We start from the raw sequence: 25,832 nt of genomic DNA, 5'->3' as shown, positions 1-25,832 counted from the left end.
GACCTGGAACATACCGTCAACCTTGGTGCTGTGGGTATACTTTAAGTAACTGATAGTAAAGCATATTATTCTGACAATACGTACTGTGAAGAGCATTCCTTACCGTATTAAAGTGGCCGACATAAACAGAGTTGCCGAGACCGAACACCGCGTATCGGAGGCCTTTCAGGTAGGTCTTCCCGTACCTGAAGTCGGTGGACGCCTCCTCCAACCACTTGCAGAACCACTCGGCGTTCTCTGTGGGCTCTCCGTCAGTGTAGGTCGCCACGAGAAACACGCAGACGGACTTGTTGGTGCACTGAACGGAGAGGCGAACACAGCAGACACAGGGAAGAAACGGTGAAGTAAGAGCACTCCATTGCTCTTAAATCGCAAAATATGAGGAGACGAAAAATGGCAAACCATACTTTCAGTTAATAACATAATAGTTAATTTGAACATGAGGAACAAAATATGTAATTCTTCATTTCTGCCCACTATGGAGCAAAACGGGGACACAAAAAAGAAGAAAAAAAAGTGTGAATAAAAAAAACTCATCTACCGGTGGTAGTGATGGACAAACAGACAGATCTTGCAAAGCACGAGAGCACAATGAACAAGTGGCAAGATTACACACAATTCAATTCTGCCGACTCATCTCCAAGACTAACATCTCTTGTGGAGGACAGCAGGAAATCAATCTGGATTACATCTAAAGCAAACACCATCCCCTCGTGTAAATAAACTTCAGGGCTGAGTCTGTTGTCTCATGTCTTAGCTGTCGAACAGACAGCGCCTTCGCCACTGATGGTCAAGGATCAGTTGCATCTAGGGACTGGTGCCTGCGGTCATTTCTTCTATAGAGCTTTCCCGTCGCTTAAAAAACTGCATCACTGCCCTATTGAATAAAAAAAAGCTGTTTCCTCTCTTGCTGTTTGTAGCAGACCAGAAACCTCCTACTCTTCTCTCAACGCACTACACGGTGCCTAGGGCCACTAAATACATTAAAATAAAAAAGAGAACACGGATGAAAATATCCATCTTTCTTCAGCTGAGCAGGTTTTATGCATTTGTCCTCCGTGCCGGCCGTGTGAGGAATCAAATCAGTGCGGAAATAAAGGGAGGCAAAGCTGAGCGGGCAAAGCTGAGCGGGCACATTAGAGCGGTTGAGGCTTTTCTGCGCTGTTTGTTGTCAAGCTTTCAATGAAAAGTACACAGTACGATTCATTTCACGATAAATCCGTTACCAGGTCTTACACTATAGAGACTTGATTAACACACCAGAGCAACATACAGCATGCTACGACAATTAACAGATGCATTAATTAAACACTTGTCGGGTTACGTGTGGAGGGTGCAGCTCTGAAGTTCAGTGGTCTTCTCTTGGGACCGGGCTCACCTCATCGGCCAGCTGATCGTCTGGATCGTAGTCTTTGATGTCAATCACCTCTGCTGGTAGACCCATCGTCTTCACCTCCTCCGACAGCTCTTCTGCGAAGCCCTGAACAAATGAGAAGTCCCACCTGAAGCTTCTCACTCATAAATGTGTTACGCCCGCCTCTTGAGCCCAGAATTAAAAACTTATGTTCAGACTTTGTTGTTTCAAATATTGTCTACTGTAGCGCACTAATAAAAATAGTGAGTAATGGTAAAATAACTTTTACTTGGAAAGCACTTTTCTAGTCTTTCCGACCACTCAAAGCGCTTTCACACTACTTGTCATCATTCACACGCTGATGGTAGGGTCTAACTGAGACCTGCCTATCAGATTCTATCACATTCATACACCGTAGGCACAATTTGGGGAAATTTGAGAAGCAATTTAGTCTTGCTCAAGGACACATTGACATGCGACTAGCGGAGCTGGGGATCGAACCACCTGCTCTCCACTTCGCCACAGTCGCACAGTGATGGAGCCGGTGAGGATGTTCGCAGTAAACGTGTCCGACGGTACCTTTGCTGTTCCGGTTTGCGAGCCATAGAAGATTTTAACTGCAGACACGTGAGCCACAGTGTCTCCGTCAGAGCTGTCGTCGATCTTCACAGCTTTGGAGTCTTTGGATAACTTTTTCGAGAAAGCAATACAGACGGAGAAATAATAAAGACATAAGGATAATACATGACAGCAGGTCTTAGGATCTTCGTTTTCATGCAATGACAGACATCCAAACATGTTTGGAAACATGAGCAGTGTCTAACACACTGAGAACCAGCAGCCAGTGAAGAGACAGTTAGAAAAGTCACCTTGTTCAGAGCCACCTTCAGTGAGAACCAGATCCCAAAGACGAGCGCGGCAGCTGAATACAAGTACAGCCTGTTGTGCCACACCGACTTCAGATAGCTCTCACCGGGACTGAGGGCATCCTGTGAGACTGGAGGGAGAAAGGGTATTAGTTCCGTTTTCATGTTTATGAATAATAACAGTTGGCTGACCTCACTAGGTGCACAAATGCAACGCGGCACCTTTTGCTAATCCTAAAGCAGCGACCTTAGGTCACCTGTAGTAAATAAAAGGCGGGTGGCTAGCAATACATGCTAGCTAGCTATGTTACAAACAATGTGCTCAAACATAAGTTTCCTGTTTCGGTAACATTTGAAATAAGCTCACATTTAGTATCCGAGGCAGACACGCGACTTATGCAGAGCGTAATAACCACGAAGAAGCTCCGCATCGCTGCAAATGGTGTATCAAAATACACACAGTCCTGTGCAGCTGATGTTATGTGCAACCTGTCTCTGGCCGAAGAGCATGCTGGGAAGAGTAGTTCTCTGTGGAGTCGCTAGCAGTCAATAGGACTTTCCAAGTAGCGGTATGGTGGTAAAAATATATATCGATTTCTCGTCAAAACACACGTACCAAACATGAACTATAACGTGTTTCTTCCCATAATAGAGCAGTGTGGTGCAGGTATGACGTGTCTTTGTAGGCTAACCCCGGAAGTCGCACTAGTTCCCTCCGCAAAAAGGATTGGATTTCTATAAATGATTGCAGAAAATAAGATTTGTGGCAAACACAAGTTTATGATAATTCCAAGTTATATTCCTCAAAATTATCTTTACAAATGAACATCACTTGTATAATGTGTGAGGCGTGAATGTACTTGCAAGAAGCAAAAAGTTAACGTTAGGCTTTTAACGAACTACACCACGGTCGCATGACAGCGAGCATCCAACGTTACAACAAGGTTGTAAGAGCGGACTAGTCGGCGTGATGACGTCTCATATAGCAAATTTTAGCAACTGCGTTTTTAAGACACATAAAAGCTTGTTTGTACTGGCGTATTTACACTGTAGAACCAAACTTTCAAATTCCTTAAACTTGTGTTACAGAACCTTATTTTAGGCATCTAACCAAAAAGCAATTTAGAAAAAACGTTGACTTCGATACGAAGGAACCGGGAGTGCATTAGTACTAATTTCCGGGTTTTAGGACTCGTTCCTGATGCACTCGAGTAGTTATTCGTATTTCCTTTCATAAATTATTTCGATTCAGCTGTTTTTTTAAATGAACACACAAAAGTATTGAAATCAACTGATGGTACAAAACTGGTGCGGAACTGTTGTTCGACGTAGGTGTTTCACGGCGGACACTCCTTGGCGACGCACTCGTAGCGCATTGACGACGCAGTTCTCTGACTGCATTTTCTTGTCAACAGCAGCTTTTGGACAGAGCACTCTGCCTTAACAAACATAAATATGTCTATATTTACGCCAACAAACCAAATACGACTGACAAATGTGGCGGTGGTGCGGATGAAGAAGGGAGGGAAGCGGTTTGAAATCGCCTGCTACAAGAATAAAGTTGTGAATTGGAGAGCGGGAGCGTGAGTAACATTGCATGTCAACACCCACAATGTTGACCGAATAGTTACCCAAATGTCTCGTCAGTTATTTCTTAAAGTCAACGGTTATTTGTTGCCTTGATTTATAAATGGCATGCTCCATCTATGTGTCCATCTCTGAATGTCCACACATTGTTTTCTTCCAGAGAGAAAGACCTGGATGAGGTTCTTCAGACGCACTCCGTCTTCGTTAATGTGTCCAAAGGTCAGGTGGCTAAGAAGGATGACTTGACCAAATCTTTTGGGACAGATGATCTGACAGAAATCTGTCAACAGGTAAGAAGTATTTTCTTGCCCACATGTCACCCTCCAAGGCCTCTGCTGTATTCGCCTTCACTTCCACTTTCCCCCCCCCCCCCCCCCCCCCCCCCCCCGGACAGATCCTGGCCAAAGGAGAGCTCCAAGTGTCGGACAAGGAAAGGCATTCTCAGCTGGAGACGATGTTCAGGGACATCGCAACTATCGTGGCAGAGAAGTGTGTCAACCCTGAGACCAAGAGGCCGTATACAGTCAATCTCATTGAGGCGGCGATGAAGGACATCCACTACTCTGTCAAGGCCAACAAGAGCACTAAGCAGCAGGTGAGAAAACAGGAAGTGACTGAATGAATGCAATGTTTTCCACCAGGAACACTCTCTGCTTTGACCACTACAAATTCATTTTCAATCAGTTGGAGACATTGCAAAGAATGAATTCACTCTGACAGCTGACCCCTGGAGCCAATGCCCATACATTTTATTATTATTATTATTATTATTATTATTATAAAATATATGTTTCGTATTACCTGGATTGTGATCTTTCTAGACCTGCAGCGTTGAAGATATTGGCTGTGGCTTCCCCCAGCTAAGTGGATCACACTGGCATTTGTTTGTGTTGCTCAAACCACAACAGTATACCCACGTCTTTTCCCAAAAAGAATGACTTGTAATTGTTTAAATGTTTAAAACGGGGGGGGGGAAACAGATGGTATAACTGATTTCAACCTCTTCAGGAGAAAAGGACCAGTGCATTAAGAAACTTGCTGATCCGGGAATCTCCCCTCCATCCCCATAGTATCATCCTGCTAGGGTTTCTTTTCACCTAGCACCACCCTGGAGTGAACATGCTGTTGCAATTACAGTTGGCAGTGACTCATTTAACGCAACACTTTGGAGAAGGGTTTTAGTATTGTAGGGGCAGCCATCTTTAAGTTCTGTATGCGGGAGAAATCAATGCTTTTCCCTTCACTTTCATCTGGAACGACGACGCTTTTGCTCGACTTTTGACAAACTCGTCTGCCTGTGGTTCCCCTCAAGGCTCTGGAAGTGATCCGGCAGCTGAAGGAGTCCATGGAGATCCAGAGGGCCCACATGAGGCTGCGACTGGTGCTGCCAGCCAAGGAGGCCAAGAGGCTGAAGGAGAAGCTGAAACCGCTCCTGCAGGTTGTGGAGAGCGAAGACTTTGATGAGCAGCTGGAAATGGTGAGGGGGAGAATAATCTAAAATGCACACTTTTACCTTCTCTGCTTTCTATTTTTGTAACGTTCCCCTTCTCCTCATCCTCAGGTGTGTCTGGTGGATCCCGGCTGCTTCAGGGAGATCGATGAGCTGATCCGCTGTGAGACCAGAGGCCGAGGTTCTCTGGAGGTTCTCAGTCTGAAGGACGTGGAGGAGGGAGAGGAGAAATTCTAGAAACTCCGACCAGTCAGGACGCTGCACCTTATCCACACTAACTCATTTAAGAGTCTATATTTTGATGAGGTTCATGCTTATCTCACATTTCTGAGTCCCTCTATGATTAAAGGATTTTAAACGGGAAGGAAACATTTGCCAGATTTGAATGCTGGGTGGAATGTATTTTTGAAAGTTAGTTAGAGCAGGTCAGTAAATAGTTCTGGTTTGCATTCATCTATTTCTTTTCTTCAGTACCGCTACCATTAACAGAACTTGTTTGCCTTCCATCAGACTGTGTGCCATGTAGTCATGCTGAAATCCCAGTATTACGGATAATTACTTCAAACTAATAACTTATATTTTGTCATAATGAATAAGCTTGCTATGCAGCAAATAAATATATAACAAAATGTTTTTGTTTTTGTGTAAACTTTGATTTTCCCCAATGCACACAGTTAATTGGAAAACAAATTAAATCAGTTTTGCAGAACTCCAAATATGTTGCAGCTTTAACGACAGAAACGGAGCTCAATATAGAGCTAGAAAAGTGCACTGCCTTCTGTAACGGTATAAAATAGGTTAGAAAAAAACCAAATTCAGTGCAACCACGAGGGGTCTTTGAGCATACGTTCATAAATGAGCAGTGAAAATATCAGGCTGATGGGTACAGCAGCATGCAAGATTAGCTGTGGACAGACAACTGAACGCATGAGCTCCCTACAGGCTTATGCCTGGCGGAGATGATTATATACATATTCAGTGTTCAGAAAAGAATACAATACAGTGTTTGTAAATATTGCTTTAAATGAGTAACTATTACAAATGAAATGCAAAATCCACCCCCAAGAGTTTTCCCAGCACTACATCACACACCGTGAACTGGGATTAAAAAAAGATATTTAAAAGTGCACAGTAAAAGAGAGGGCCCTCTCACTTTGTCCTCTGAGTTTACAGGGGAATTCAAATATGAAAGCTTTCAAGATAACATCAGTTTTTCCACATCTTGCACTTTCCCTATTTTTTGCATTAAATGATTGCAGGCACAGTTTCTGTTTACTTTAAACTCAGAATTCCATACATTCCCGAATAACCCTGGAACCTTCTTAAAGCACGTTTCATATTACAATGTTTTTATTATGAAAAGTAACATACTGACGTCACACGACATACCCGCCAAACATGGGTGTAGATCTGCAAACAGAATTCTAATGAAGTCCTTTATTGTACACCCAACTGTGGATAGTCTGTAAATGTATCAACCCACTCTAAAAGACATTATCTGATTCTTTTCCATCACGTGTCCTTCTTTAAAGACAAACACCCCAAATTGATTACTACAGTATGTTTCAAAATGACCATCACATCAAGTGCTCTGTGGCATAATGAGTTAAAAACCAGTCCATTCAAATAACTCCCATAAACAAACACCTTTAAGTCATTTGCAATGCAAATTATTCCACGGTTTTTTTTGTGCAGAATAATTCACCTCAAAGGAAATTTCCTTGATTTTGTTTTAAGACTAATGTAAACTAAATGAAGTAAAAGCATCAGAATAACCAGAATTAGTATCAATAATTGCACAACAATAAAGCAAACAGACAGGAGTGTCTGTATTTACGGTCACATTGAAAGAGGTTAAATGTGCTTCTAATGCTTCTAATGCACAGGTCAGTGCATCGTTACTCCCCACGTGCAGCCAAAATGATCCCCCCTTCAGAGGGGCTCGGACCTGCACTCATACTGGCTGTGTGTGAATGTAGTCCTGTTGATCCGGCTCAGCGGGTGACTGTCGTCTCCCGGCCGCTCTGCCGGCCTCTCACCGGTGGGGCACCTGGTGGCGAGAAACGCCCCTCCGGCCACCATCAGGGCGAAGGAGATCCAGCCGAGGTACAGCGCAGGTCCCCAGTCCCTCCTCAGCAGCACGGCGCCCTCCAGCGGCTGGCCGGTGTGGTGGCACGTCCAGGCTGTGGGAACCAGCAGCAGGATCCCAGACAAAATAAAGAGGGCGCCAGAAAACACTTTGACCTGGCCGCGCGTGGGGAACCACACGGCCCCCGCCGCCCCGATAGCCGCGGCGAAGCCCCCGGCCCCGATAGCGGCCATGACGAGGGCCCTCCACGTCCGAAAGCTCCCAGAGAGAGACATGAGGGACCGGTAGAAGGAGCAGTGCAGGCTGCCGTCGTGCGCCAAATCCCAGTGATCCCATTCCAGCCACACCCCGTCCCAGTAGGCCGGCAGGGTGGCCGTGGTGTTGTCCACGGTGCCGCTCACCGTCCACAGGGCCAGGCAGCGCGTGAGGATGGCACACAGCCAGCCGGTGAGGGCCAGACCGAGGGCAGCGAGCTCCTGCTGCCACTGCATGACTCCCGGCATGCCTCGGTCCTCTCCGCTGCGGGCCTCACCAGAACCAGCTGGCGGTGGGGTTGTGGGTTCGGGTGTTGCGTTTTATAAACGTGTGTGTGCTGGTGCGAGGAGGCAGAGACCTTCTGTCTCGGTGTTTGCGTATTCGCTCTGTCTGTTTTGCATGTGTGTTCGGAGAGGAACCAGTTCTTTGGTGTTCGTGGAAAGAAAGAGGCAAGGCCTTGGGTGGAGGAGGGAAATCTCTGTTTATTCTGCCTTGGTTTCAAAACAATCCCTTTTCTCCCAGTTTTTGCGGAGAGGAGAGAGAGGGGGGAGGAAACAGAGCCTCCACTGTGCTCTGGTTGTTCAGCCATATTGTGTCGTGTTTCTGACGGGGAACTGGATTTAAAGAGCTCTGACAGATATTGAGATAATGGGTGGGTGGAGAAACAATGACACATAATAGAACCCGACTTACGACTTCAACTGGCACGTGTTCACTCCAGGCAGCAACCTCAGGTTCTGTGAAGCAGATGCGGAAGTGTCTTAAAACTTGTATTCTCTCTACTGACCAGCAGGGGGCGACTCCTCTGGTTGCAAAAAGAAGTCTGATTGTTTGGAAGTCTATGAGAAAATGACTCGACTTCTCTCTTGATTTATTCCCTCAGTAAACATTGTAATCACGAGTTTATGTCTCAATCTCTAGTTTCAAGTCTTCTTCAATACACATGATGTTCATTTAGTAAATTATGATCTATTTAGAGTCAAATAGATCATAAAGAGGAGAATATTTTAAGGCCAGTTTACTGTGATTGACACGGCGCTGCCGCTAGAGACGTATACATCGTATCTACGTCACACACTACGTATTCCGAATATGGGAACTTCTGTTCATCGTTTGCAAAAAAGAAACGACAACATGGCGATGGCCGTAATCAAAGATGGCGACGACAAAATCGCTGAACTCGAGGCTTCAAAACGGCAGATCACGAACCAATGGGTGACAATGACTACGTCCACTTCTTATGTACAGTCTGTGGTTGCAAATCACAAGCACGCAAGTTTTGAACATTGCAAAAATGTTCTCCGTTTATAGTTTCACCAAACATGATTGACGCCATTAGCGGCAGGTGCAGGGGTACAAATACACTCTCTGCCTTAAGTTGTGAAGGGAACTTGTAAGTCCGTCTTCATACGGACTTAATAAAGTATTTCTGGCTCTGACACGACCACGGAAATCCACATTATGATTCATTTTTTACAGATAATTGTGTTTCACTACAATAATTAGCAAAACACAGCGTGTGATGGAACTCTTTGCGAGCAGATTAGCTGGAGACTGAAGAAGCAGCGGGAGACTCTCGATGTCTTTAGCTGAAGGTTTATTGAAGCTTGAATTTGAGGAGAAGCCAGACAATACAAGTAAACAAAATATACAAGAGGGTGGTCAAGATGTATCGCCATCCTCAAGTCTAAAGGTGTTGTTGCTCTTCAAGGGGTGTCTAACCTGTGCTGGATGTACAGAAATAGGAAACACCAAATATGGTCCTTTTCCTGCCATGCTACACACGTGCCTCCGGGTGTGTGTGTGTGTGTGTGTGTGTGTGTGTGTTGGACTCCGTCTCCCTTCATGTCCCTTGATGCAGGATTCTATGAAGAGACAGCAGAGCTACGATCACTGGTCTGGGCCTTAAGGAAGGTCAAGACCTGGTCTTGATGACGATCAAATCTACACGTCTCACCCCGAAGAAAAAGGACAACATATTAGAATGAACTCCAAAGCATACCTTTAGAGTCCTTTCATGTCTTGAAACACGCTTTGTTTTTCACTATCTACATCTGGCCGATTGCATTACATCACACGGTTCAATACATTTATCCTTCAGCGGTGACGTGTTGGTGCTCTCAGCCCTCACACGTAGTTCTTGATGGCGTAGCTGCTGCGCGTGGGAGTCCTGGCCGGTGTGTACCCGCCGGAGGGGAACCCGGCCCTCTGTGGGGGGCAGCTCGTGCACAGGATGGCCCCCCCGCAGAACAGCAACCCGGACGCCACGAAGCCGATGTATATGGCCGCCCCGAGCTCCCTCTTCAGCACCTCTGGGACGCGCGGGTTGTGGAAGTCCCTGATGACGGAGTTGGCCGTCCAGGATACGGCGACCACGGTGGCGAGGGCCGCCAGGCAGAAGACGGCCCCGGAGCCCAGCACCAGCCGCGCCTTGAGCCTCGGGTGGCCCAGGCAGTTGGTGCAGCGCCCCCCCAGGAGGAAGACGAGGAAGCCCAGGCACCCCAGCACCAGGCCGATGCAGATGAGGCCGCGGGCCGCCTGCAGATCCGGCGACAGGTCCAGCAGGGCGTCGTAGAGCTTGCACTGCATCTGACCGGTGTACTCGCTGACGCAGGTCATCCACAGGCCCTCCCAGAACACCTGCATGACCACCAGGTGGGTGCCGATGAACGCCGTCACCTTCCACATGGGCAGGGCGCAGATTAGGATGGTCCCGGCGACGCCGATCATGGACAGGCTGATGCCCAGCTCCTGCACGGCCATGGGACAGCGTGGGGACCCTCTCACACCCTGGCGGGACACAGAGGGAGGAACAGAATCATGTTCATGTATGGCTTTTCATTTCAACCCACAACGAGGAATCATGTAAACAAAGGAAATATGAGGTATGATGGTACAAAGTGTCTTTGTGCAGGTAAACTGGGTTCATTATTATCAGATGTGATGGGAACAGCCATAGAGATACTTCTCTGTAAATCTCAGGTTGTGTTCTGTAACGGATGTCATTGGATGGAAATGTAGGAATTGTTTTCGAGCCATGGAGGCAAATGGCCACAAGGTTGCAGTATGTCACAATGACAAGGAGTCAGGTTGTGCATTGACTGGAGGCAACACATTCAAGGGAAGAATCTGGGTTTTTAATTTGAGAAGATATCTCAAAAATCAAGGTTTGCGATTTACAAAAAGAAGAAAGAAATGTATATCAAGTTTCTTTTTCTCTTACAGAATAGTTGCCCACGTGAAATTACAATATGCCATCAAAGCGATTTTGAATATTCAGTGTTAAATCAACGATCTTTATTGAATCACAATGTTTATGTGGTGTTGCAGAATTACCTAATATTTGCAGGAGAATTACAACACTTAGATTTTTTACAGATCTTTTAGATTTAAGAATATATTTTAGACAAAAAAAAAATCAACGTCAAAATGTTTCATGACCAAAAGCGAAAGGGACAGTAACGTCTGACAACAAGTAAAACGGCCTTTATCCGTTACATTTGTGCATTTATTGTAGGTCTCAATGTGCTTTTGAATAATTAATCTCATAAATGTCTTATTCGGGTCAAAACTTTGCATTGTGTATTTTATGTGATCGCAGTGAGTTGTTCAAGGAGGAAAAAGGAAAAGAAGTAAGTATTTCACTAACACCATGAAAGGGTTGGGATTAATGTCTGACATCCAAATCTAAGCCACACTGAACCAAACTACTGTGATGTAACATCAACGCCTGAGAGGTCGTGAACGATATATGTAATGGATGGTCTTCACAAGAAACAATCGCTTTTAACTTGTTCAGTGACCTCTAGTGAGTCCGGGGTAATCGATGTAGACCTCGTTGATACTCATCAACAACTATTTGTATTCCTTCGTTACGCTCAGAGCAGAAAGTCTCTGAGGAAGCAGGAACGCTCTTCTTCCTGAGACTTTGGACTCATTTGACCCTCCCCAACGTCTCTCTGATCTGCAGCCTGATCGCACGTGAGCTAACAACACCTCAAATCAAAGCCATCTTTCAGAAACTTTCAAACCCAAATATTTAAGATTCTCAAGAAAAATGTACAAGAACATGGAACATGAATTGTTTTACCTTTTGTGTTTTTAGATAACACCCTTTTAATTGTTTTAATCAATATCATTTATGTTATTTAGTTTAGGTTTACCAGTGTTTCTGTTGCAAACGTTGACTTTTGAAAGCAGGTCATGCTTTACTGAAGATCGGCCAACAGGATAGCAAGTCGCTGAGTCACCACCTTTCTCTGGTAAACCTGTCCAACAGGTTCTCTGCTGTTAAAGAACCACGGGTGCTGTTTATTGTTTTTTTTCCAAAGTTGCATAATCAAAAACCGTGAGAGAAGCAAAACTTACAATGGAGAGTCATTTATTGTGAAAAAATAGAATTGCAATGTTAAAAAGGACAAAAAGGTACAAAGTGCCAAGTGAACAATCCATTTTTCAAAGATATAAAACACAGTTTCTACAATTTAAACTACCACCGTATGAATGTTCATTACCAACAATATTCAAAGCCATGTCAGACAGAGAGCTTCTTCAAACATCCAAAGAGTGATACTCTTAATATCTTAATAAGTACAAAGTGCGTATTTCCTTCATTGTGGGTTGTCTGTGCGTGTGTCCCTTTTCTTTATGTTTCACAGCAACTGATTCAACTCCAGCGCTGATTTTACTTCTTGAAGACGACATCGTGAACCAGACTTCTCTTCGTCCCTTTAGAAATGTCAGATGTACGTCTTGTCCGGTATAAAAGATTGGATTGAATCCTCTTTGCCGTTTCCTCCAGGCTTCTTCAGGAGGTACTTCACAGAGGGGGTGTCATCCTCCTTGGGGGGACAGCTGGCACACAGAAGCGCTCCTCCCAAGACCAGCAGCCCCCCGGCCCCCCAGCCGATGTACAGAGAGGCCCCGAGCTCCCTTTTCTGGGCGTCCACCAGCAAGGGGTTGTAGAAGTCCCTTATGATACTGCTGGCTGTCCACGAAACGGGGACAAGGCAGAGGATTCCGCTGATGATCAGCACCACGCCTGCTGCCACCGAGGCCCTCGCCTTGGCCCTCTCCTCTGGAATGAAGTTGGTGCACTTCCCGCCGGCGAACGCCACCAAGATCCCCACGATGCCCGTGACGATGGAAACCACCGTCAGGGCCCGGGCCCCCTGCAGGTCGGTGCTCAGAGCCAGCATGGAGTCGTAGATCTTACACTGCATCTGGCCCGTGCTCTGGACCACGCAGGTCATCCAGAGGCCCTCCCACATGACCTGGGATGTCACTATGTTGCTGCCGATAAAGGCCGTGACCCGCCACATGGGCGCGCCGCAGATGATGATCACCCCGATCCAGCCCAGCAGGGCCATGGCGCACCCCGCCATCTGCATCCCCATGGAAGCCATCGTCTTCCCTCTCCAAGCCTGTCTCTGAGAGAGTATCTGGAGCCGACCGGGTGCTTACGTTCATCTGAGGCAGAATTAGAATGAAGAAAGGGAGGCGTGAAAGCCAAGCTATGAAGGACACGGCGGAAAGAATACCAGCCGTGCAGGATTCTTTGTGCGGCGGGACAATAAAAAGGTTGGGGCTTCACTTATTCTCCTGGACGGAGATGAGGATCGTGTTGCAAAAAGGCTTTGTTGGTACTCTCAACAAGGAAAAAGACATGTGTGGCACAGAATTCACTCACTTGTAGGCGGATTGAACGTGTGAAACAGAGCAAAGGGAGTGTTTGAGTCGTGTTGACATGAGGCTTTACTGAAAGGAAGTCTGGCAAGGGTTTAAGGTCAACAGGGACCATTCTCCACATACACACTGACAAGATGAAGTCAAAATAAATCACCTCTGGTTGTGAGTGAAACGTATCAAACTGAAATATCATTGGTCACAGAAGCAAGATGTTCGACTGTAAACTTCTGCTCTGCATTAGCAGCCACAGTATTTATGTGCATCTGTCTGTTGAAATAATAACACCTTTACGTGGTAAGTTGCTTTTAATTTAGCTCAGAGTCACTAATACACAGCTTGGATCATCAGGTGCAACATACTTAAAAAGGCATTTTACACTGAAGAAGAAATACTATTTTTAGCTTTCAGTTTTATTTTTTTTAAATGACAGAAACTCATTTTTGAATCACTGCTTATTTACAGTGATGCTTTTGTTCCATTGTCTAGTGGCATCACTGAGTTTTGCACACAGTCATTGCTCCAGAACAGGTTCAGTGAGATTCTCCCTCTGATGGCAGAGGGTAAGTCAGGAATGTGAAACCAGGTTTTTTTAAAAACAGGGTGTGTTCCAGTGAAACACAGAGTTAACTTCTACTCTCGGATGTGGTTCAGACACGATGATGGTAATTATGATTTAACGAAACCAACGAAGAATGAGAAATGAACGGCGGTGACCCGTGTTAAAGTCACCTGACGTCCTCATACACACCAGAGGGCTTCGTCACTTGAACATAAACACATTCACGTCATTGTTTTACAGGAAAGTCTCTATTGGACAATTATACATTTTCCGCTTAACTCATCAAAGCATTGTATTTGAAGTGACACAATGACTATGAGGTTGACATACTGATCGTACTTTGTGTAAGGGACCCATGCCTCTTTTAATACAGTAAAATGTTGAGTTTTTGTAGTTAAGGTCAATTTGTAAAGGTTTGTTTTTATTGTTCAGTATCAAACATTTTTTTACCGCATCCACTGTGATAAAAAACAGTGTAGATATTTGTAAAGAGTACAAATATTGTACAACACGGTAGAAAGTGACCCCTATCATTGCTACTCGTCACCAAATTTGGGTGTAAAAACGCTGAAATGAACAGGTGGGGCTCCTTTGAGACCGCTCTGTTGTTCTATGATGTCATTATTGTGACAATGTATTCATGCTATTTAAAAACATGGGATGTGTGCCCAAAGCTGATAAACCTTGAAGCCAGCTGGTTAGTTTTGTTGATTATCCTTTTTGGAAATTCCTTTTGTGTTTCCATCATTTCTTTACTACGATGAACATGCGCGCTGCAGATTTACTTCGAGTCAATCCCACATGCATGCTTTAAACACACAAAAGCACCAGATGGATAAATATTCACAAGCACAATTTATTCATGTTTGAGGAATATTTGCTAAAAACGACAGAGCCCAGCTTGTCAATTATTTCACTTTATTGTCAATTAAAAGTACACTGTACATTTGTGAAACATGTTCTAAGATTTACGTCATTAGAAGCCAGTGTGCTTGGGCCTGCAGTGCCATGAGGAGGGACGTAAGAGAGTATTAGGACATGTTTCCTTCAGGCCTTTTCTTAGGATTAGCAACAGCAAAAATGTGGAAACAACGGCAGCCTTATCCTCCTCAAACACCATTGTTGACTTTTAGTCCCAATGTGCTCATCAATCATGCATTTAGTCTTTTCTTGATGCAAATCGAAGCAAATGCGTATTAATTCAGATTGTTTGAATGCTGGTGCAGTATGGGTATGGCTCTTTATCCGCATTTAAACTGACACACTGCAGCCAACGATGTGACAAAGTTGTGACTGGCACTCAACACTGTACAACTGGTTGAACTAGTTAACCGTGTACGTGAAGATTTCGACTCCACCTTGGAATGTTTTTGAACACACTTTGTGGTCACACTCTCTCTCCTGCTTCATTCAACTCTTCATTTGTGACGTCTTTGAATTCTAAACCATGACTATTTTATTCCCCAGTAAACACTGCGTTTCTAAGAATACATGTGATCAGTCAGAAACATGCAGCTTCCTTTCTGTCAGCTGGCCAACATTTGTGAATGTTATGCTTACAATAACTCACTGCTTACTGACCCGAGTCAAGTCTCACAGCTCTATTTTTTTGCATTCATTTTAAGTTGCTCTAGACCGTCAACTTTAGAACCATAATTGTGAACGTAAACAGCAAAAAGAACTGGACAAAAGCTCAACAAATAGGCAGAGAAAAGAATGTCTGAAGCAAATGTTTTATAAAATAAAAACAGTCATTGCATTTGAACAAAGATATGTGTAAAATATTCTATACAGTAAATTCACAAAGCATCAAGGGTACTGTACAAGCTTCCTTCTATCATAGCTCTCGTTGACCATTAACATCGTTCTATCACAGCTTCAATTTGCATTTACAGACAAGAGATAGGTTTGATACAAGCTTTATATATAACGACTCTCATTCAGTCCAATCAGCATGCTGCTGGGAGATTCTCTTCTTCACACCACATTATTTGTGCTGGTTCTTGTTCAGCAAGAAACACGTTCTCTTGCCTCAGTGAAATCAGAATTTCTCCCAAAATCTGTTCTCAGTCTCTCAGTCACTTCAAGAAAAGAAAAGAAGTGAGACACAAGTTGTGGTGCTTTCAGAAAATCACAACGAAGGAGGATTACTCATCAAAACTAAGATAATTGGAAGTCTTTTTTTCAGGAGAACAGACCTCTCAGACATATTCTCGGCTGGTGGCTGCGGACTTGGCGTACTTGACCGGATACTCTGGGCTTTCTTTGCGTGGGCAGGAGCTGCAGAGGAGGGCACCACCCAGGATGAGAAGCCCAGCTGTGCCCCAGCCGATGTAGAGCGCGGCCCCCAGCTCCCTCCTCTGGGCGTTGGTCAGGAGGGGGTTGTAGAAATCCCTGATGATGGTGTTGGCGGACCAGCAGACGGGGACGAGCATAAGAACGCCGGCGCAAATGAAGACGATCCCAGCGGCAATGGCCACCTTGGCTTTGGAGTGTTCGTTGTCCACGAAGTTGGTGCACTTGCCTCCGATGACACCCAAGATGACCCCAAAAGCAGAGACGATGATGGCGATGACCACAAGGGCCCTGGCCGCCTGGAGGTCCGCGGGTAGAGCCAGCAGGGAGTCGTAGATCTTGCACTGCATCTGTCCTGTGCTCTGCGTCACGCAGTTCATCCATAAGCCCTCCCAGATGACCTGCGCCGTCACAATGTTGGCTCCGATGAAGGCTGTGACCTTCCACATGGGCAGGGCGCACACAATGATGGTCCCCAGGAAGCCAATGATGCCCAGGGCGAAGCCCAGCATCTGTCGTCCCATTGACACCATGATGAGGTCTAGTTTGAGTCACTCGAATGGCGGCAGAAGAGTTGAAGTTTTTCAGGAGCAGGTCAGCTCAGCTCGGGTTGTGAGGTTGAATAAAGACGGTTGAGCGTTTCCTTCGCTTATAAAGATGTCTTTGCAGCAGGCGGAGTCACAATGCTCTTTCCCCCTGACATGAAACCAGTCCGCTGAATGACTTACCTGCCCAACCAGATTCTTGACATGACCTGTAAGCTGACAGGCAGTAGTTTCGATGAGATGGGCAACCGCTTGAAACGACGATGTAAATGAAGCTCGTAAAGATGCACCGCATTGCTAATCGAAACAATGTTCAGCCAGTGGCCAGCCTTTGATTGGACACGTTACCAAAAGATCAGGTCCAGTCACTTGTACCAGGTTTAAAAAGAAGGCCCAACGTGGGAGGGAGTATCACCGGGAAGTCAGATGTCAACGGAAGGAGCCTCCATTTATGGGTTTACTCATTACCTCACCATATGCGACATACTATTCCAGTGATTGGTTTATTTGGGGGTTTTCCACATCAGAAGGACAGAACTCACGCTGATCAATAAAACAGTTGATTGGATCAAGACAATAATGTCTTTTTTGTATTTTGTCTTTATTTTCACAAGGTTTATTTATTTTGTTTCTTTGTGTATTTGAGGTTTGAATAAGCTCTTTACGGGTTACAGTGAAATTACAGTGATTAAACTTAAATATATATTTTTTTCTTTTGGAAAATTCTTTGTTATAATATTTTTAGATTTATAGAGGGACATTTAGATTGGCTTCTTTTAAATATAATTTCTCGCCTTCCACTCCCACAGACACACGAGGGTCATAACACACAGTGACAATATGTTGTGATAATGACTCCACAAACAGATATGTGAAAATACAACAAATATTTTAATGAAAATCTTTGAAAATAAAGATGCATTTACAGAAAACAAACATCACAAATCATCATTTTTACAAAATCCGCTCTGCGTGACACGAAAATAAATATATGGACAGTGACTTCCTGGAAACAGTGAAAAGCAATGCAACTTTCAGCGCACACAGCCATGTTGACATAATATTCATCTGACATCAAGACTTCATAAAGTGAGAAGATTTCTACTTTAGAGCACAGAATCAATCCAAAAGAGAAAACATTTCATGACAGATTGACAATATCCAAAAAGGTCACAGGGCTTGTTTGAGTGGCTTCATTATACATCCAAACAATGCATTGGAATACATACCATGCTCTAGAAATACAATGAGTATTTTGATGCAATTTTACTTAATAATGGCATAAGAATTTACTGAAGTCATCCTGGCAGAAATCTCAGTCTTTATCCTCCTCCTGTCCGGTCAGATTTTAGCGGTATTGTCTACCAGAGTATGCGGTTGGTGCTGCATAAGGTTTGCTAGGTAAATATGACCCACTTCCTGTGTACGGTTGGCTGGATACGGGCGCATACACAGGGCCGTACGCTGCCGGGTTTACCCCTGGGCCTGCGTAAGGGTACATCGGTGCTGGTGGGTACCCTGGGTATCCATACGTGGCCTTTTGAGGAGGGCAGGACGTGGTTAGGGTGATCCCACCGATCAGAAGAAGCGCAGCAGCGGCCCAGCCGATGTAGATTGAGGCTCCAATTTCCCTCCTCTGTGACCCAACGGTCAAGGGGTTCTGGAAGTCTGTGATGGTGATGGCTGCGGACCAGCAGACGGGGATCAGGACTAGGACGGCGGAAACAATGACGAGACAGCCGCCTATGATCACCACCTTGGCCTTTGAAGAATCCTTGTCCAGGCAGCCGGTGCACTTGGCCCCGACGAAGGTGAGCAGGATGCCGATGAAGCCGAAGATGAGGGAGATGATGACCAGGGCTCGGGCGGCTTGCAGGTCCCTGGTCAGACTCATAAGAGACTCGTTCAGCTTGCACTGCATCTGCCCGGTGCTCTGCATCACGCAGTTCATCCACAGGCCGTCCCAAATGACCTGGCCCGTCACGATGTTGGCTCCAATGAAGGAGGTCACTCTCCACATGGGGATCCCAGTGGTCACCGCCACCCCAATGAAGCCTATGAAGCTTATGATCTGACCTGCCACCTCCTTGCCAATCCTCCCCATGGTGAATAGGCTTTGTCTGCGGCAGGAGAGAAGAGAGTTTCAGCGCACGGGTCTGGTCCTCTTTCAGAGTGATGCAGCTGTCTCACTTGTTTGTTGGAGAAACGCACAGGAGGAGGGCTGTCGCGTCGTCAGGTGAGTTATTCTGGCCAAACCAGATTCCGTTTGCTCGAGCTAGAGGAGTGCCACCCATTTCTGTTCAACACTGCCGTGCTTTTGGTCTTTGAAAGTGCACTCTCGTATGCAGATTTGCCTGCAGTGAGGATGTGGTTATTGGATAGAGTTGCAGCCACTTAGGGACTTCAAAAGGTCCTGAAACCCGCTCAGGCTGTGAAAGATGGCAAACGATCAAATTACGTAGCTTCCCGGTGATTGTTCACAAACAGCCTCTTTCATGTGCTAATTTATAATCAGAGTCGCATCCTAAGGCAACTGCAACTGAGAAGAGTGAAAGATAAGATGATCTCTTTTCACTATGAAGGTCATGTTGTAATTTTAAGAGTTGGTTTCTATTGTTCAGAAAAGAAAATGTCAAATTGACACTGTTGTTTTTAAAAGGAAAGCCTCTTTATTCCCTCCGCAAAGTGGGATCATTGTGTCACTAAATGGTGTGGTTCCACTTCTTTAAAGATAAAATGTGTTGAGCCATTCTGTTGAATCACTGAACTTCAGCTGTCAACCACAGTAATGTAACATAATACAACCAGAGCAGACGCACTTGGTTTGTTAAGATCACTCAAATAAAAAGAAGGCTAAAATCATGATGCACAAAGCAAACAGCGATCGGACACAAGACACACAGAATGACCTGGTCTTTGTTGCAAGGACAGCAAGCAGACCTTAACATGGCCCCTGCAAAGATCAACATGAGACGCATTCCAGACTCAGCCCCGAGCAGAGGACATCGGTTTCAGTATTAACAACAATCACCGTGCTGCAGTGATGAGACACAGGACGCCAGTCAAGTCTCAGCAAACTAGATCCTGAAACAAATACCTGTGTCAGGTCAACAAACTGTTGACACCACCTTTCACACACCTTATCCAGTAATGTGATACTGCACAGGCAATCATTTCCAAACTACGATCCAGTGTTTCGTGAACTTATTACTTTGCCATAAACCAAACATTTAAAAGCGCTACAGGTTATACAACTCAAACGGTTCACTTTAGATTAAACTCCTCTCTGAATAAGGAAGTTATTCACCTGCTTTTGTAGAACGCCCTCAGCTTTTTTTTGAATGAATGCCAGTTTCCTTCTAGGCTTTAAAGAACAGGTGGCTGAAAACATGTTTTCCTAAGAGGAGACGGATCACAAGCCATAAACATGTCATGTCTCTGCTGAGCATCATCCGGATGCTCGCACGAGACAAAGCGACCCACAGACGCGATGGCAGTCTTGAACCTGTACCCCAAACTACTTAAAACTGTATTGTTTAAGGAGGTGATTTATCGTCCATCACTTTCTCCAGGGAGAACCACATCACAGCAGTAACTCCTGACACATTCGTGTTAATTCATGTCCGCTGCATTGGTGCATAGTCATCTCCTCAGCTTACCGCGTCATGTTGATTATTCTACCGCTTCCCTCTTTATTAATCTCTGTTACATGCTTCTCAGAGGTAAGTAAACAGTGATCATCCAGTTAGTATGGAGTTTATTTACAGTAACACAATATTAAAAGATCCAGAGACACAAGCTGTGTGAAAATGACAACAGATAGAAATATAGAAATATAGTAAAATATAGATATAACAGATTCTCCTTCACCTAAAATGTTGACATATTACTGACACCCCAGATGCTTGCATGAAGTATTTCTGCCTTTTTTTGTTTGTTGAGATGTTACCATCAGAACGACAACAAAGATAATTACACTGAGAAATCCTTACAACAATCTGACTAAATATTTACACAGATTCATTATGATCATGATTCAAATCTTAGTTACTCATCAACCAGGGGTACACAACGTGGATTCACATTTCCTTTAAAAAGGCTCTTCTATTTTGAAATGTCAGACTGAGGCATGAACAAAAGCTAACTTCCTGTTTTGGGTGTTGGACGGACTGTTTTCACAGCAAACATTTTCTCTCATTGCAGCAGGAGAAGATAGAGTTGACGATCCCGTCCATCGAGGTGCGACAGTAAACCCAGAGCTCGGCTGAACGGGATGCAGTCATTGTTTACGCTGTCAGCTACACTCGCTTGACTAAGACAAGATGTCCGCTGTGAGAAAGGTCACTTTGACACAACCCGCTAACAGCAACCAAAGCTCAGGTTTCAGCCTGTGGCAAGCGTGGGATTTCAAGCTACATTTACATTGCTGGTGAATATACGATTTTATTTTGAAGTCATTTCTGTCGGTTGCAATTCCCGCGGAAAGTCCATGTAGGAAGCGCTGCCCATCTTACACGTATTCTCTTGATGTGGAGACCGACTTCACGGGGATGAACTTGGGCGAGTAGCGGGGGTGCTCGTGTTTGGGCGGGCAGTTCCAACACATCAGCCCGCCTCCAATGAGCAGCAGTGCGCCGGCCGCCCAGCCGATGTACAGCGCCGCCCCCAGCTCGTACCGCTGGCTATCGATCAGCATCGGGTTGTAGAAGTTGCTGACGATGCTGTTGGCGGACCAGGAGACCGGAATGAGACAGAGCAGACCGGAGACGATGAACAAGACGCCAGCCAGGATGCAGGTCTTCGCCTTGGACCGCTCGTCCTCGATGCAGTTGGTGCATTTCCCGCCGGCGATGGACAAGATCACCCCGACGACCCCCGTCAGGATGGAGATGATGACCATGGCGCGGGCGGCCTGCAGGTCCCGGGGCAGCGCCAGCATGGAGTCGTACACCTTGCACTGCATCTGGCCCGTGCTCTGCACCACGCAGTTCATCCACATGCCCTGCCAGATGGTCTGCGCCGTGATGATGTTGGCCCCAATGTAAGCGCTGACCCTCCACATGGGCAGGGCGCACACCACCATGACCATGAACCAGCCGACCAAGGCCATCGATATGCCGATGATCTGAATCCCCTGAGAAACCATTATGCCTGGCTTTGTTCCTCGCTCTTTAAAAAGTCCAAGAAGGGAGACGGGTGGGACGAGGCGAGCTCGTATTTATAGGTTGTTGTCTGAGAAGAAGAGGACACAGGCATGAGGGTATGTGATACCACAGTCCTCAGCTCCTATTGGCTAAGAGGAGTTTACACACAAACAGAGACCCGTGACCTTTAGTAGCGCTGACCTGCCTGAATACAAAGCTTCAAGGGCAGACAAAAGAAAGATGTCCTCATCCACAAACCCTTTATTCTCGAATTGAGGAAGATTTCAAAGTACAAAGTTTAGCCATGATCACATACAGTTCAGGAATACTGAGAAATGAGGCTTCTTCTAATTTCACACATTCACAACAGTTTAATTACAGTAACACAACACGTGAGTAACCAAACCACTTGTTCCAAGAAATGGAGTCTGTGCTGTAAATATTGTATACACCCAACATGTTCAAGAGGAAAACTGGATCCAACCTCTGTGTTATGGAGTCACGTTTGTTCTATGTTTAAGAAATGTGCAGGTGCAAGTATTGTTACCCGTGTGTTTACACATGATCATGTGCGTGAAACTGCTCGAAGTGTTATTTACTTATTTTTACAGCAAGGGGCAGTGTTGGACTGGTAATGACTCAGACATTAGACACAAGTTTCCTGTAAAAAAAAAAAAATGAAAAAGTCAACCTGCATCTCATAATTCATGAGGACCGTACAGGAAGTCTGATCTGATTGATGTTGATGATGTCTAATACAGGGTTGTCCTAAATTAGAGTGTTTTGTTGATTTGTACATGAGGATGTTGTATTATAAAGTTGTCTCAATCAGGTTTAGTTGTTTTTTTACACGTCTTTGTCTACTTACACTACAGAAAGGGTAGTGTATCAGGTTTTTTTATTTTACTCTGTACTTAAGATGTATTTTAGGGACAACGTGATAATATGTAGAATTTTTGTATTACCTTTTTGAATTTCACAGTTTTTAGTCACTATACCGGAGTGCTGCGTCCTTTTGATTGAGCCGATTTAATGACATGTTGAAGAACAGAACAAAGCACGATCAAATTTTTGTTGGTAAAAAAAACAATCTTTATTTACAGTTTCAGACAGTCACATATAATACAGATTTTGAAATAAAATGGCAATCCAATAGATGCATACATGTTTTTCACTCCCACTGATTAAGCGTGCATCACTCAGTCCACATGGTTTGGGCGGGGTGCACATATCCTCTTGGCACTGATGAGACAAACCTTGAAGTGCTGTAAGTCAACATGAACGCAGCAAACTAAACTGAGCACAATAACATCCCTGTGAGATTGAAATGCAACATGAATCCATGGACTCAAGTCTTTTTTTTCTCTCCCCAGTCTCTTTGGCTCTTACTCCCTCAGACAAAGTCCTTGGGCGCGTTTGGACGGGCGGCAGAGTACTTGGCGCCGTAGTTATCCTTGGGAGGGCAGTTGGCACAGAGGAGCGCACCACCCAGGATGAGGATGGCTGAGGCCCCCCAGCCGATGAAGAGCGCAGCTCCGAGCTCCATCTTCTGAGCGCTCCCCAGCATCGGGTTGTAGAAGTCCCTAACGACGGTGTTTGCCGTCCAGCACACAGGGATGAGGCACATAATGCCGGTGAGGATGAAGAGCACACCGGACGCTATGCCGATCTTGGCTTTGGACGCCTCATCTTCCACACAGTTGGTGCACTTGCCCCCCGCGAGGGAGAGGAGCATGGCTACGACGCCGAGCATGATGGCGATGATGATGAGGGCGCGGGCGGCCTGGAGGTCCGAGGAGAGGTTCAGCATTGAATCGTAGACCTTGCACTGCATCTGGCCTGTGCTCTGGACCACGCAGGTCATCCAGATGCCCTCCCAGATGGTCTGCGCCGTCACAATGTTATTGCCGATGAACGCCGTCACCTTCCACATGGGGAGGACGCAGACGATGATCGCCCCGATCCAGCCGATAATGCACAGGGCGGTGCCCAGGATCTGAAAGCTGGCAGACACCATGTCTCCTCAGGAAGCTTCTTGCTAAGTCGTCCCAAACAAAAGAAGGGAAAAATGGTCCAAAAGTGTCTCTGGAAGTCAGTGAAGTCTTGCTCGAGAGATCCTCAAGAGTAAATGTCTGGGTGAGGCTGAGTGGGTCTTTTATACGTTTAAGTCGGGAGGGGCTTCAAACACACACATCATCGCATGGAGCTGTGACGTGACAACTACACCCCCCCCCCCCCCCCCCATGGGCATGTGTCATCATGTCAGTTTTCGTCTCATTCGGATAATCATTGCAGGTGGAACACAACACTGTGACTCACACCTATTGAAATCGGTTTAGTCCGAAAATACCAACAGCCGCACCCACAAAGACAGCATCAGGTTGCTTTTTCTTTCAAGTTCTCTGTTATGTACTGTGGTAACAGTGACTGTAAATACTACTTTCCCCGTTCAAGACTTTGCACTTTTGAGTTCCAATAGTCCCCAAATGTTTCCTAAAAATGTTACTTTTCGAGAGCAGGTGTTTGAGAACTTGAGACACAGCAAAGATGTTCTCAGACCTTCTGGCTTTTCATCAAACATTTGACCCTCTGATGTCAGTACTCTTGTTTAAGTGAAGTCGTACCCGGCCTTTGTGTATTCCACCTTTTGTCTCAAACTGATTGGAATACACAAACGACCTCAGTCGCCCAATCGCGCACACTGAAAATTGCACAAGTGAAAATGTATGTCAGAATAAGTATGCAACAGCATAACCCGTTATTTATTATTTCTTAGTCTTATGATTAAATATTTGGCATACAGCATTTAATAAAGTCCGCTGTTGTGAATATGACTAGATTAGTCTCTACTGCAGCTATTTTATTACCGCTGAACGTCACAGAAACGCAGCATATTGTACATTTTTGTCCATCATAAATAAGTGACTTTGATTTACTATGAACCACAAAATGCAGCTGGTCGGCGAAATGCTCCGATCATCCTCTTATTAATCAGTCCTAATTCCCCAAAAAACACATTCATTGTAGAAATGTATAAGAATCAAGTGCATGTTGGATCCTACACTGATTTAAACAGGCTCACTCGCACAGATGAGTAACAGAAGAGCATCGTTGGCCCATGACAATACTCTGGTAATGAGTAGAAAACAAAGACATGAGCATAATAATAATCCATTAAAAATGGAAAACAAAACAATTGTCCACGGTACGTGATATGAGCATGTGCAGTGGGTGAAAAAACCAAGACAATAAAGCCGACCTTGCAGTGATGTCAGTCCTTAAAGGCTGAAGGGTCGCAAGCCTCCTCCCGTCGGTGCGCTCTGCAGTCCCGGGGTCCCACTTGACTTATCGACAGCTTTGCCACAGCAGTGAGAGGATATCAGGAGGCAGATGTTTGGGGGGAAACGGCAGACACTACGCCAAGTGATTCCTGTTGACACACTGTTGCAAACGGAGGGACCGGTGAGAGGGGGCAAAGAGAGGTAGAGGGTGGGGAGAGAATCTGATTGTTTCAGAAATGAATGGAGGCAGTGTTTAAGGGCCAAAACTGCCGTTAGGACCATAATGCCTCTACTTTATCCGAGGTAGGGTCATTAAAGCTACTCGGGCCTGGCTATGGAGATTGGGTTCCACACACAAGGAGGCAGGGAGGAATTTCCACAATTAGGAATCTGAGGAGAGATGGTTTCGGGGTGAGATTATAGTCTCATGTCTTTGAAACGTTCGCACATCGTCAACATGCAGCAACTTCAGCACACCTACAAAGCAAGCTGCATCCGCTGAGGAATTAAAAGTCTTTTCAAATCAGACTGACAGTAAAATAAACTCATTCCACATGCAGCTGCTTATGCAAAATGAAGGGCGTGGATACGTGTTTGGTGCCAGAAAACGAATGAAAAAAGCGCTTGAGTTCCTCCATCGAGAGCAACTTTGCGCGGTGCAAAGTCTGCGGCAGCGGGTGAAAAGACTCCAGCAGCCGTGGGAAAATGCCAGAGGGAGC

The 25,832-nt window shown here is 45.4% G+C and overlaps 8 protein-coding genes across 9 annotated transcripts in view; 1 reads left to right on the top strand and 7 right to left on the bottom strand.

Annotated features, from left to right (window-relative positions):
- tyw1 (tRNA-yW synthesizing protein 1 homolog) overlaps positions 1-2,804 on the bottom strand; it is a 44,682-nt gene extending 41,878 nt beyond the window's left edge. The window contains exons 1-5 of the mRNA XM_079272243.1: positions 2,588-2,804; positions 2,224-2,351; positions 1,934-2,044; positions 1,379-1,480; positions 104-298 (exon numbers count right to left, since the gene is read on the bottom strand). Of these exons, the coding sequence (XP_079128369.1) occupies positions 104-298; positions 1,379-1,480; positions 1,934-2,044; positions 2,224-2,351; positions 2,588-2,651 (600 nt within the window). The 5' untranslated portion in view covers positions 2,652-2,804. The remainder of the gene's footprint in view (positions 1-103; positions 299-1,378; positions 1,481-1,933; positions 2,045-2,223; positions 2,352-2,587) is intronic.
- Positions 2,805-3,584: 780 nt separating this feature from the next.
- sbds (SBDS ribosome maturation factor) lies at positions 3,585-5,906 on the top strand. Its single transcript, XM_079271799.1, has 5 exons — positions 3,585-3,803; positions 3,968-4,097; positions 4,202-4,402; positions 5,120-5,284; positions 5,369-5,906. Exons 1-5 carry the CDS (start codon positions 3,676-3,678, stop codon positions 5,492-5,494), a joined length of 750 nt encoding a protein of 249 aa, XP_079127925.1. The 5' UTR covers positions 3,585-3,675; the 3' UTR covers positions 5,495-5,906.
- Positions 5,907-6,321: 415 nt separating this feature from the next.
- LOC306779958 (claudin-4-like) lies at positions 6,322-8,022 on the bottom strand. The gene has a single exon (XM_079272094.1). The coding sequence runs from the start codon at positions 7,847-7,849 to the stop codon at positions 7,190-7,192; it is 660 nt and encodes a 219-aa protein (XP_079128220.1). The 5' UTR covers positions 7,850-8,022; the 3' UTR covers positions 6,322-7,189.
- A 1,706-nt stretch (positions 8,023-9,728) lies between these two features.
- Positions 9,729-25,183, bottom strand: LOC306779802 (claudin-4-like; the record flags this gene model as incomplete). 2 transcript variants are annotated; one of them, XM_079271813.1, is made up of 2 exons in its annotated part: positions 25,092-25,183; positions 9,729-10,391 (listed from the first exon to the last, which is right to left on the bottom strand). In XM_079271813.1, exon 2 carries the CDS (start codon positions 10,362-10,364, stop codon positions 9,729-9,731), a length of 636 nt encoding a protein of 211 aa, XP_079127939.1. In that variant the 5' UTR covers positions 10,365-10,391; positions 25,092-25,183. The 2 variants fall into 2 exon arrangements, with proteins under 2 accessions (XP_079127939.1, XP_079127938.1); XM_079271812.1 differs by lacking the exon at positions 25,092-25,183 and adding an exon at positions 12,914-13,057 and having other exon boundaries at positions 9,729-10,370.
- Positions 15,572-16,748, bottom strand: cldne (claudin e). Its single transcript, XM_079271815.1, has one exon. The coding sequence runs from the start codon at positions 16,674-16,676 to the stop codon at positions 16,050-16,052; it is 627 nt and encodes a 208-aa protein (XP_079127941.1). The 5' UTR covers positions 16,677-16,748; the 3' UTR covers positions 15,572-16,049.
- On the bottom strand, positions 17,669-18,839 carry cldnf (claudin f). The gene has a single exon (XM_079271810.1). It carries the CDS (start codon positions 18,790-18,792, stop codon positions 18,037-18,039), a length of 756 nt encoding a protein of 251 aa, XP_079127936.1. The 5' UTR covers positions 18,793-18,839; the 3' UTR covers positions 17,669-18,036.
- LOC306779803 (claudin-4-like) lies at positions 20,500-21,845 on the bottom strand. The gene has a single exon (XM_079271814.1). It carries the CDS (start codon positions 21,832-21,834, stop codon positions 21,199-21,201), a length of 636 nt encoding a protein of 211 aa, XP_079127940.1. The 5' UTR covers positions 21,835-21,845; the 3' UTR covers positions 20,500-21,198.
- cldna (claudin a) lies at positions 22,901-23,946 on the bottom strand. The gene has a single exon (XM_079271816.1). It carries the CDS (start codon positions 23,847-23,849, stop codon positions 23,226-23,228), a length of 624 nt encoding a protein of 207 aa, XP_079127942.1. The 5' UTR covers positions 23,850-23,946; the 3' UTR covers positions 22,901-23,225.
- Positions 25,184-25,832: the final 649 nt, after the last annotated feature.

Source organism: Melanostigma gelatinosum (assembly GCF_949748355.1).
Source record: "Melanostigma gelatinosum genome assembly, chromosome: 7".
NCBI lineage: Eukaryota > Metazoa > Chordata > Actinopteri > Perciformes > Zoarcidae > Melanostigma > Melanostigma gelatinosum.
Note: the sequence above shows the minus strand (reverse complement) of the source record. Positions and strands in the feature narration are given on the sequence as shown.

Coding starts and splice junctions, on each gene's coding strand:
- sbds (XM_079271799.1), top strand. CDS start 3,676: ATGTCTATATTTACGCCAACAAACCAAATACGACTGACAAATGTGGCG. Junction 3,804..3,967: donor GTGAATTGGAGAGCGGGAGC/GTGAGTAACATT, acceptor GTTTTCTTCCAG/AGAGAAAGACCTGGATGAGG. Junction 5,285..5,368: donor TTGATGAGCAGCTGGAAATG/GTGAGGGGGAGA, acceptor CCTCATCCTCAG/GTGTGTCTGGTGGATCCCGG.
- LOC306779958 (XM_079272094.1), bottom strand. CDS start 7,849: ATGCCGGGAGTCATGCAGTGGCAGCAGGAGCTCGCTGCCCTCGGTCTG.
- cldne (XM_079271815.1), bottom strand. CDS start 16,676: ATGGTGTCAATGGGACGACAGATGCTGGGCTTCGCCCTGGGCATCATT.
- cldnf (XM_079271810.1), bottom strand. CDS start 18,792: ATGGGGAGGATTGGCAAGGAGGTGGCAGGTCAGATCATAAGCTTCATA.
- LOC306779803 (XM_079271814.1), bottom strand. CDS start 21,834: ATGGTTTCTCAGGGGATTCAGATCATCGGCATATCGATGGCCTTGGTC.
- cldna (XM_079271816.1), bottom strand. CDS start 23,849: ATGGTGTCTGCCAGCTTTCAGATCCTGGGCACCGCCCTGTGCATTATC.